The sequence below is a fragment of the Antechinus flavipes genome, chromosome 2 (genome assembly GCF_016432865.1).
Source record: "Antechinus flavipes isolate AdamAnt ecotype Samford, QLD, Australia chromosome 2, AdamAnt_v2, whole genome shotgun sequence".
Taxonomy (NCBI): domain Eukaryota; kingdom Metazoa; phylum Chordata; class Mammalia; order Dasyuromorphia; family Dasyuridae; genus Antechinus; species Antechinus flavipes.
The window spans coordinates 443,232,377-443,244,784 of record NC_067399.1 but is presented as its reverse complement, the minus strand read 5'-3'; the positions used below and the strand labels follow the sequence as shown (position 1 = coordinate 443,244,784).

Genomic DNA, 12,408 nt, shown 5'->3' with positions numbered 1-12,408 from the left:
TATACCCCTTCTTCACTTTTCTGCCTCTTGATCTAAAAACTACAATCAAATCAACACTTCTATTGCCATAGAAAAGATCCATCCATAGATTAACCTGTCATTCCATTTACTAACCAGACTATAACTCCCTTCCCTGATCACTACTCTCTTATATTTATTATCTTTCCATTTGAATGTAAGCATGTTGAACATAGGGACTGCTTTGCTGGTGTCTATCTATTCCAAATATTTGGTGTAATGACTGGCACCTAGTAAATGTTCAATAAACACTTTTCATTGATTCATTTATGTACCTACTATGTGTTAAGCATTATGCTAGTGATTGGAGATAAAAGAGAAAATGGAAACAGTCAGGGACTTTATATTCTATCAGGTAAGTAGACAGAAATTGTAAGCATCAGATAAGTATGCACGTGGCATTTGAAGATAAAGGACAGAGTCCTAATATCTGAAAAGGCTTCCTGAAGGAGATAAGAGAATCTTGACAAGAGGTTGAGACCTGGAAGAGACCCTTGTCCAGCCCCCCGGATGCGAAAATGTAAGTTCATGGAGATTACCCGACTGCTTTGGGACACACATGGTAGTAAGGTAAAAAGTCAGTAATCAAACAAGCCTTGTGACTTGAAGTTCAAGGTTCTTTTCCATGGCACCACACAGATAACACATAAGTTGAGTAAAAATAACCTCCTTACAAAGTTTTGGAATGTGAAAATGTGATGGTGTTACACACACTGACATTATCGTTATTCTGGTCAAACAAGCAGAATAATGAGGCTTAATCTTTGTTAACCTCAGGCCAGTCAGTGGGAGCGAAGAGTAGGTCAAGACTCCAGCAAACATGGAATCAAGGTGATTGTATTGTAGCCAAATTCTAAAAGATCCTGTTTGGATCCTTTCCTCGGCCCCCTCTCCTCACTGTGATTTTGGGGACATAAGCCCCTCAGGAAGGATTAGTTTGTCCCAGTGCAAACTGGCTCAAGAGGGCAGATTGAGGATAGCGGACATCTGGAGTTCCATGGACACAAGGACAAATGGGAAGCCAGAAGGGATGGGGGCAGGGAGAGGAAAAGGGTTTTTTGTTTATATAAAAAGAGCACATAATACAAACTCCTCTGATTGGCATTAAAAGCCCTTCACAATCTGGCTCCCATCTATCTTCCCAAGCTGATTACACATCACTCCCTCTTATATGTGCTAAATTCACCATAGCCCAGAATGCAACATTCTATTTCTGTGGCTTTGCCTAGGTAGCCTTTCTCCCACCCCCAGCTTTAGATGTTTTCCTTCCATGTCTCTGAGACCCTGAAACCTCAAGTGCCCTTCAAAGTTCCAATAAAGTGTCACCTCCAAGAACTCTTTTCTAATACTCTTGTTTCTGCTCTTTTGCCAAATATGACTTTGTATTTATTATGTAAATATTTTAAATTTACTCCTCTCTTTATTTGTTGCTCACCTCTCCTGATCCTCTCACTGAGGGCAGGGACTATTTGCTTCTTATTCTGTAAGCATAAATGTAGCACTCGTTACATAAAGTAGAGTCTTTAAGAAATAATAACTGTCAGTTATATAATTTTTAAGGTTTACAAAGCACTTTATATATATTGACTCATCAATAACTCAATGAAATAAGGGTAATTATTATTATTACCCCCATTTTGTAGATAGGAAAACTGAGGCCAGGAGAGGTTAAGGTCTTACCCAGGACCACATAGTTAATAAATGTCTGAAGAAGATCTTTTTCACTCCAAGTCTAGAGCTCTATTTACTATGCCACTTACTATGCCACATGTCAAGCTGTCCTCCAAATGTTTGCTGAAGTGAAATGAATTGAAAGAAAGAGATTATTTCTCTTTCTAATAAGCTTGGGAAAATGTGCCATCACTACTATGTAGAAGCCCACCTAGGCACAAAGTGCTCCTGAAGATACCTCATATCTTTCCTGTATCTGTTAGCACCAACCCACGTGGATCTATTCTTCAACAGACTTTTCATTTGTGTGCCCGTGACCAGTAACATAATCCCTGGATGCTTGAGATTTTTCCCCTATGAAATGGATCATGACACCTGCATCATTTAATTCTTAGGGTGGTTGTGAATAAAGTGCTCTGTAAATGACAAAGTAATATAGAAATGAGAGTTATTATAATAATTATTTTTGTTGCTTTTGTGTTGTTACACTCACGTCTGACTTTTTGTGACCCCATTTGGGTTTCCTTCACAAAGATACCAGAATGGTTTGCCATTTCCTTCTTTATCTCATTTTATAGATGAGGAAACTGAGGCAAATAGGGTTAAGTGATTTCTTCTGGGTCACACAGCTAACAAGTATCTGAGGCTAGATTTGAACTCAAGAAGATAGATCTTGACTCCGGGTCCAGCACTCTATCCATTATACCACTTAGCTACTCTATAATAATTATTTTTATATATATATTATAGTTATTATAATTGTTTCATTTAGGACTGAACCTGGTAAAAAGCATTAATTGACAAGTATTTTACACTTTTTTCATTTTTATTAAATCTTTTTCTTTTCTTTTTTTTTTATTAAAGCTTTTTATTTTTCAAATCATATGCGTGAACAATTCTTCAACATTAGCCCTTGCAAAACCTTGTGTTCCAATTTTCATGCCCTCCCTTAGATGGCAAATAGTCCAATATATTAACACTTTTTTAGAAATGAGAAGCCCAAAAGTATAGTTTCTCTGTCCAGTGTCTTTCTAATATACAGCAGACAAGGTTTAAAATTTAAGGAAGATTTGAAATCTGCAAAACCCTGTGTTCCAAATTTCACACATTCCCCTAAATGGCAAATAGTCTAATATATTAACACTTTTTTAGAAATAAGGATCCCTAAAAGTATAGTTTCTCTGTCCAGTGTCTTTCTAATATACAGCAGACAAGGTTTAAGGTTTAAGGAAGGTTTGAAATCTCCAGCAGTGTCAGCATTATCAAGAACACCAGATCTTTTTGAGAATGTCTTTCAGTAGACATGAAATAATGGTGCCATGGGAAGGACACTGTGGGCTATTGGTCATAGAAGGTTCTACTTACTGAATCCATTCACATCCTGAGTGCTGGAGGAAAAGCCTTCTTCATTTCTAGCGGTGCTCAGCTTGGTGGTGGTCTTGTCGGTTGTTGCCACAGGCCCCATCTCCCTCTGGGTGCTGCTCTGAGTCTCCTTCTGTTTCTTGGCTAGTTTCCTTGAAGGTAATTTTAAGAGAGGAGAAACCATGGTCAGCTTTCTTCAACTGAGTCAAGGTGAAAACAAAAGCAGGTAGGATTTAACTCTTTGGATGTCTGAGCTTAGACTCACATTCAAGGTTCATGCAAACAATAAAAATGGCAACTTTTCTTGGGAACATTTGGGGATGGAATAAGTAAGGAAGAAGTTCTAGGGGCTGCTGAATCTTGTAATGCCAATAACTACAAGTGGAATGTATACTGGAGGACCAAACAAGGTATCATTTGGCCTTTCACAATATTTATTGTTATATTCGCTCTCAAAAAAGGGGGGGACCTTATGGTATTGAGGACTAATGGCTTCTTTGAGTGAGATTAGAAAGGAAAAAATGCTGAATTTAGAGTCAAAAGAATCAAGTTTGTATTATATAATGGCAATAGCACCAAACTGAGAGGAAGAAGACTTAGGTTTGTTTTCTGGCTTTGCTATATACTGTTTGAGTGATCATATGACCTTTTGGTCATTTGACTATTTTATGCCTCAGTTTCTTCATCATTATAATGAGAAAATTGAACTAACTAATCTCTGTGATTCTTTATAAACCATCCTATAGTTGGTCAATTTCACGAATTATAACTCAGAGTAGTGTTCCCATTCTGAGCCTCAGTTTTTTATCTGCAAAATGAGGAGAATAATATTTGTATTACTTACTCCACTGAATCCTTGTAAGACAATGTTTTTTTTTTTTGATAAAAGAGGTTTATTATTAGATAAGCAAAGTTAAAGTATAGGTGAAGGTAGAGATAAGGAGGGCACTGGACAGAGGGTCCAGTGGACAGAGGGTCCTCACATGGTAGCCATGTTTGGAATCTCTGCCAAGACAATGATTTTGTAAAACTTGAAGTATTACATTATCATTACTATTTAATTTGGCATATATTCCTGTATCCAGTTCTCATGAATGGAACTTAATAAGTAAATCTTATCTGAAGTTTAAGAAGATTTTTTTTTTATTAACTTGTATCAGAGAAGAACCTGACTTTGCTTCCTACCTATACAAAACAAAGATTATAGCCACAAAGAAAGGGCTTTGGCAAGAAGGTCACTTGGGAATAGAATACTGAAGGATGGGTCTGCCTGTTTACAAACTTTTGCCTTATATTCCTTTACTGAATTTTTAACATGTGTTAACAAATACTCAACATCCTTCCATGGTTCTCAACTGTCTCTGGATTAAAAATATACATTTTCTGCCTTTCATTTAAGGTTGTTCATAATCTGACTTTCCAGTTATTTTTACAGTCCCCTTCTCCACCCCATTCATTTTTCCATTCTAACCAAATTGGTTTTGCTAGCTGATTACCAAAGTCAACATATCATTTCCTATACCTGTGCATTCTCACAGGCCATATTCAATTTCCTTTTCATCTTCACTTTTCAGATCCCTTATTATCTTTCTTTTCAGCCTGGGTATCAGCTCCGTTAGGTATTTTTTCCCTGAATCCCCACCAGTTAGTTTTACTTCTTCCTTAAATATTCCTGGAGCACTTTGTCTAATCTCTCTTTTTCTTCTTTCACTCCCTATAGTATACTTACTTACTCATGTATTTGCAGTATTCCCCCAGGAAACTCTAAGTTCTCTGAGGTAAGAAGTTGTTTTAGTTTCTTTCCATAACCCTAGAGCCTAGTCTTATATACAACATACATTAAATAAATGTGCTAAATTAGAAAAAATGAATGAATAATAAAAATTCAAAAAAATAAAATAAATTTTAAATAAAAACTCTTGGGTTACAGTGCATTTTCATGTATATCTTTCCATTTTGTTCTCCCAGCTCTGTGAGATACACAGTGCAAGTATCATTCTTCTCATTTTACGGACGAGTACACTGAAGTTTATAAGAGTTTAAAGTCCCACAGAGCGAAGGACTGAACCCAGATCTTTTGGCAATCTTAAATCCAGTGTTTTCTGCTTCACTGCAATTCTATCACCCACATCACATAGATGTCCTGTTCTATGATGAGCCATGTTTTAGAAACCACTGTTCATAAATGACACATCAGTCCAGAAATGATCCTGTCAGAGGGAATCATTAAGGCAAAGTGAAAAAATAATGCATATCTCTGTTTAAGGTGGCATTTGAAACTTTCATTCTTCTTTTATTGTCAGAAAGTAAAGTGTTTAAAAATGTATATGTGACCTTCTTAATCAAGAATTTGAAAAGATATATTATAGAGCCATTGCTCCAGCCCCAGTTTTATTCTGTTATTGCAGTGGGAAATAAAAAGGAGATAACTACCAAAGTAGAAAAGAATAGGGACTATAAATTGAGTGTTTCCTAGATAGATGTAGAGCTGTTGGCCAACCTATCCGGTACATTATAGAATTCCATGGAGAACCTGATCTGGGACACAGATAATTGGCTTCTAGAGGAATAAATCCATTCTTGGTTCTAGGAAAAATAATGTGGTATGGTCATGTTTAGGCTATTTCTGAATGAAAAGGCAAAAAACTCAATGATTGTCTAATGGCTTCAAAAATTTTTGTTAATTCTTGAGGTAAAGTATAGCTACAACAAATATACCCTGTGAAGCTCCATTTATCTTCATTCATTCAAAAACCATTTATTAAGGATCTACTATGTGCTCTGCAAGACGGTAGGTGTCTAGCCTAAATCCAAAGTACTTATTTGGTAAATGAGTGATGACAATGAATGGCTGAGTGTTTGAAGATCTATCTGGTAGTATGGCTACATTTTTCTCTTTTTCTTTAGATGTTTTGGTATCAAGTAAATGTGACCTAAGAAGAAATAAGGTAGATTTTTTAGAAAGGACAACTTGATATCAAAATGTTGGACTCTCTCTGATCAGGATATGACATTCAAAAGTTTATAAAATTCTAGCAGCTATTATAGGTAAATCCATATTTACCACTTGTTTTCACTAACAATGAATAAGCCTTATGGGATCCCCACAGTTCAGTTTGGAATAAGATGAGAGAGAGAAATGAAAAATAAATTTTCAATTAAGCCAGTTCTGTTCATTCATACCATTTAAGAAGGGCATGAAATAAAAAATAAAAAGCAGAGTTAATCACCAAACTGGAAAAGGACAGAACCAGCTTGAGATAGAGAATATGATAGCAACAAAGACATTTATAGAAATACATTAAATACTTTAATTCAAAAGCATCTTCTAGATCTTGTTGGATACAAATATCCAGGTCTTTTTGTTATATTCTCAATTCTAAATTCTAGTAAAAGACATGCATAAAGATAGTAAGCAGGAGCACTAAAATCCTATCTGAGTCCAATTTGTGTCCTGGAATATTTACATCTGGAAATATTTGTAACAAGAATTTTAGTATTGTTTTTTTAGAACCCTCAGAGAGATCAATTTAATTCATTTCAATAAGCACAAATGAGTGTCAGGTGCTAGGAATACAAAGATTTTTTTAAAAAATGAAATATCTCAATCTTTGAAGAGTTTGCATTTTAATGGAGGAAAGCAACATGCAGATAGATATGTAAATTCAAAATATATTCAAAATAAATGCCAATTTTAATTAATGGAGGAAAACTAATAATTGGAGAAACCAGGGGAAAAAACACAACACTGTTTTTAGGACAGCATTTGAGCTGAATCTTCAGCTCCTTGATTAAGTGATTCAAAGAGGAAAGAATGAAATTCCTTCAGACATTGAGGAAAGGACGAGATTCCTTCAGACATCTATCTATCTATCAAAAGCATAGAATAGGAGATGGAATATTATATTGAGGGAGCATCAGGAAGGACAGAAATGTAGAGTACAAGAGAGGGAGAGAGTAGTGCAAAATGAGTCTGAAAAAAATGATGGGTGAGATGTGTAGATTTTTTTATCTCTATTTTGTAGATAATGAAATTGAGGGTCAGAGAAGCTAAGCAACTTGAGTAAATTTACATCATTAGTAAATGCTACATTTGAGACTCAAACCTAGGTCTATTGAAACCAAGCTTCCTTTTAGACTACATCCTCTTTGCATTTTCCAGTCTCCCATATACACTGACCTTATTTTCTCCTCTCTCTGGGACTTCAATCTTTCCCCTATTTCACCCACCTCCTGGAGACTGCAAACATCCTACTCAGCCATGACTTGAGAACCAGCTAATTCAATGTTGATCTCACCACCATTCAATGTTCTTGTTTTCTTGGCCTTCTGCCATATCTGCCATACCAAACTCTGATCCTGCATCACATCTCCCCCGTTGCCCATTCTTTTTCTCTGCTGTGGTTTGAAGAGGCAGAACTGTATAGTCCTGGACCATTATAAATTCAAACTAATTTCAGCTTGGCTGTCAACTCTTAGAGTGACTCCCTGCCATGCTCCACATAGTAAATGTTCTGGATCTCTTCTCCCTTCCTTTCTTCTCTCTCACTAGATGGCCTTACCCCCAACTTTAATGAGATATGCTCCAACAGGTCTGATAAACACGTATAGGTTAAAAAGAGTTACTCCATTTCCCCCAAGTACCTTGGTCATTAGCCTATTCTCAAATTTAACTAAGGGTTTTTCTTATTTTGCTTTTCATTTCTTTATTTGCCACATTATTCCAACTGGAGACATCCCCTAAGACTTAGTTTTCAATTCTTCCTTTTTCTTTTCTTTCTTTTTAAAAAAAATACTCTGAACTTGGAAAAGTTCTCTTTACCATTTTAGCAATGGTTTCTGTAGATACTTAATAGCTGGGCAAGTCACTTAACCATATTTACTTCAGTATCATCTGTAAAATGACTTGGAGAAGGAAATGGCAAATCACTTCAATATCTCTCCCAAGAAAACTTCAAATGGAATCACAAAGACTCAGACACAATTAAAACAATTGAACAATAAGAACAATCTGTAGATGGATTGCAGAATATATATAGCCTATAGATACAGTATTAATATTCATGGAGACACACACAAACACATACATACACACACATATACATACACCAGAAAACAGCCTCTGAATTCTCTCTCTTGTAGTCTATCTGATTCTCTTCTCTGATTTCAATAAAAAAAAATTAGCAAAGGCAAGTGATGAAAGCATTAGGTTGGTTGCACAAAAGTATCATTCTAGACATCTTCCCAGTGTCCAGGCCCCAGTCACATAAGAAGTAAAGTAATACAATAGTCAAGGCAATGGATATGGGGTCAGAGGACTAGGATAAAATTTGGCTCTCCTATATATTACTCATGTGATTTTAGGCAAATTACTTAATCTCCCTGGCCATCAGTTTCCTCATCTTTAAAATGAGGAGATTAGATTAAATAAATGACTCCTAAGTCTTTATCTTTAGAGTAGTTTTTTCCCTCTACAAACAATTATAATCATGATTGCTATTTCTATTGCACTTAAACACTTAAAAATGCTTCCTGTAAGCTAAATATTATTATATCCTGTAAAATGCACTTGTAAAGTTATAGGGAAACTAAGGCTCAGAAGAAGCCCATTATGAAATAATTATTAAGTGGCAGAGTTGGGCCTTTGCCTTTATATTTTGTAAAATGGGGATAATAGCAGCACCTACCTCATAGGATTGTTGTGAGGATCAAATGAGATAACATATATAAAGTGCTTTGCAAACTTTAATATTCTATCAATACTATATGTATTAATAATTTATTAATAAATGCTATTATTATTATTATTAGTTTTTGTTGTTGTTGTTACCACAAAGATTGACTTATTTGAAAACCAGTGCTCTTTCCATGGCAATATATTACCTTTCAATTAGTCCTATCTCAAACCCCTCCAAGCGCTTGTGTTGTGATTCCCACCTAAAGTGAAGCAGGCATTTTTTGGATCAAAAAGTCTTGGGATATATTTGAGAGCATTCTTCTTTCTGTGCCTCAAATTGCATAGTAAAATCATTTCTAAGGCACAGCTACATCCCATCAGTGACAGGGCTCATGTTTTCCTCACTGACCAGCCTCCCATAAATACAACTGCTGGAACATCCAGATGCAAATGCCATGAAAGCATTGGTATCAATCGCTAGCCAGCCATGGACTACTGAGAAAGTGCAACCTGCAGGAACCAGGATGGAACTGTCAGAGGGCACCTAGCAAAGCTGTCTGTCTCATGTATTATGCATCTCGAACCACCCAGCAGACTGGACAGGCACTGGCAAAAGAGTCTCATAAGAGGAACATCTGATGAACTGATTGAAATGTCAAAATGTCACCAAGGATGAATTAATGGATTGCAACTTTGGCTGGAAGAGGCTTTGTCAAAAAGACAACAGAGAACCAGTGGCTGCTCTTTTGATGGAAAATAGAAGCATTTTCAATTGATTCTCACAGTTTTCAGGCTGCAAAGAGGTAACCAGGGCAGAGAAAAATAAACAGAAATGTTCTGATGCTTATTCTTTGCACAATGATCACTTGTGATAGCTGAATGCAGAGAGGGCAACAACTCCCTTAGACCTGGTTGCTTCCTTTGTGAATGAGAAGGTAGATAGTCATGACTAGAGTCCAGCAGTGCAGGGTCAGTAGCCTCATGTAGGAAAGAATGGATTTTCATATGAAATCATAAACTAGCAAAAGCTAAAATAAGCTGTGGCCAGAGTCATCGTCCACTGCTATGGCATATCTGTGATCCCACCAATGTGGGCATTCCCTCCATGAATGTAGTTCAGAGTCCATTCACATTTGAATAGCTGATGTAACTCTTGCCCTTGTTTTTCTATAAGGGATGTTTGGGATAGAGGGAGGGACGTGGTTCCATGTCGTGGTGTCAAGCGAGATCAGTTTATTGGATGGCATGGTCTGATGGAAAGAGCAATGAGCTGGATGGATGGAGATCAGGATTCTCGCTTGGCTGGGTTCTTAACTGGGTACATGATTGGGTATATCTGTTCCTCTCTCTGGGACAGAGAGCAAGTGCTGGGAAGGACCTTAATGATCATCTAGGACAACATTCTGATTTTATAAGGAGGAAACTCAGACCCAAGGGAGATATGGGACTTGACTAAGATTACCCAGATAATTAATGATAGACCTGAGGTTTATTCTGAAGTCCTTTGATTCTAAATTCAGCATTCATTCTGCTCCTGGCTTGCCTCTCTTCCTCTATACAATGAAATCAGACCCATTAGTCCCTAAGATCCCTGACAGATCTGTCATTCTATGTTCTGAGAAGGCTATTACAACACTGGAGTTTGAGCACTGGGCTTGGAGCCGGGGGAAAAAAATTAGAACTACACTTATAAACTATACAAGCATTAAGTGACTGTCACCTAATCTCCCTAGAAGACCTAGGTCTCCTCATCTGTAAAATGGGGCTAAAGAATAGCACCTATCTCATATGGGTATAAAGAGGATAAGCTGATAGAACATGTAAAACACAGCATATATAAACATATGATACTGTGCATCCTTTCCAAATTCTGACATTCTAGGTTCTAAGGTCTCTTCTAGTTCAGTTACCGCATTCTTATGCTCTGCCTCCAACCTAAGGCTCCTCAATCCTGACATTCACAGACTTTTTGCTAGCATAAAAGAAGTCTCATGGATCCAATGATTCCATTATCACTGAAAAAAAAAATAAATATCTAGAGTACTTTTGCTTATTTAACAACTATTATGGAAACTATGTTCAAAGATATTTTGTATACGTGTATATATGTGTGTGTAGGGGAATGCATTTTAATGCAGACTCATATAAACTGTAAACAATGTTGCTTTTGTGACTTTCTTGACAGTTATATGTAAGGACTGCTACATAGTTTATCAGTGGGTAATTCTGCGGGCTAGGATATAAGTGCTTTCATCCTGCCTTGGTCACTAACTCTTGGGATGACCTCAGGTGAGTCATTTCCTGTCTCTGGGTGTGGCTTTCCTTAACTATAAAAGGAAAAGTTTGAACTAAGAGTTCACTTGACCTTCAAGTGTCCTTGTAGGTCAAATATCCTGCTCATATATGTATTCATTAGAATCTCTTCCCAAGCAGCTTCCAAAATGTCCATCTGTTGGTTAGTAGGTCTGCCAAGACAACCAAATGGCAAATATTTAAGCAGACACAAGATACAAATTGAGAAATGAATCAGCTGCTTAATAAACCAGTGGCAGGAAGTGCTCCTCATTGTTGCTTAAGTTAAATCTTGACAATACTGACTGGTAAGGTGGGTCTCATCAGGGATAATAGATTAAAACTGTAAGGGATTTCAGAGGACAATGAACTCCTCTGAATAGATGGCATTTGGGTGACAGAAATGCCAAGCTCTGGACCCAAAGTCAGATTCTGCCTCAGACACTAGCCATGTGATTTTGAGCAACGCATTTTACCTCTTTCATCCTCAGTTTCCTCATCTGTAAAATGAGGAATATAAAAGTACCTATTTTACAGGACTGTTGTGAAATTTGAATTTAACATTGGTGAAATACTTTGAAAACCTTAGAGAAGTGCTATATGAATACTAGCTAGTTATTACTGTGGGCAGCTAAGTGGTTCAGTGGATATATGGCTGAATATAGAGTCAGGAAGATATGAATTTAAATCCAGCCTCAGAAAGTTAATTTCTATGTGATTCTGGACAAGTCACTTAATCCTGCTTGACTCAGTTTCTCATCTGTAAAATGAGTTGGGGAATGAAACAGCAAACCATTTCAGTATCTTTGCTAAGAAAACCTCAAATGGTGTGACTGAAACAACTGAAGAACAAAATTATTATTGCTTCTAATTCTGAATGAATCAAAACACATACAATTGTCCTTGCGTATTTAAAAAATCAAAATTAATATTTTATTGCTGGTTTTCTCTTTATATTATTCTTATTTCAAAATATATCCCTCCTCCTTTCCCTCCCCAATGAGAGAAAAAGAGAGAAAAAAAAGGAAAAAATGTTTCTTCTAAACTAACCAATACATGATTAAATTTGATATAAGCAGTGCCCCATATCCAGAATCTCCCATCTGATAAAGTGAAGGAAGTAAATTTTCTCCTCCCTTTTTTAGCTCTCCTTTTCATATTTAACTCCTTCAAATACTTCCTTTTAAGGATTCTCTTTTCAAGTTTAGCAATCTTAGTTCCTCCCAATGATCCTCTTGTATCATGTTAGTCTGTCCTCTCAGGTGCTGGTCACTGGCTTAAGGTGAGATTCAGTTGACTTTGCTTCTGGAAATGAATATGTACTTCAGAGTTGGTATGGCTAGGGCAGAGTGCAGCAGAATGAACCCAGATCTCCCTATTGCACCCTG

General features: G+C 36.6%; 1 protein-coding gene across 9 annotated transcripts in view; it reads right to left on the bottom strand.

The window, feature by feature from the left end:
* The window catches only part of PTPRT (protein tyrosine phosphatase receptor type T), a 1,291,476-nt gene that overhangs the window by 141,553 nt on the left and 1,137,515 nt on the right, over positions 1 to 12,408 (bottom strand). For all 9 annotated transcript variants that reach the window (XM_051979271.1, XM_051979273.1, XM_051979274.1 and 6 more), the window contains one exon: positions 3,055 to 3,203. In XM_051979271.1, the coding sequence (XP_051835231.1) occupies positions 3,055 to 3,203 (149 nt within the window). The remainder of the gene's footprint in view (positions 1 to 3,054; positions 3,204 to 12,408) is intronic.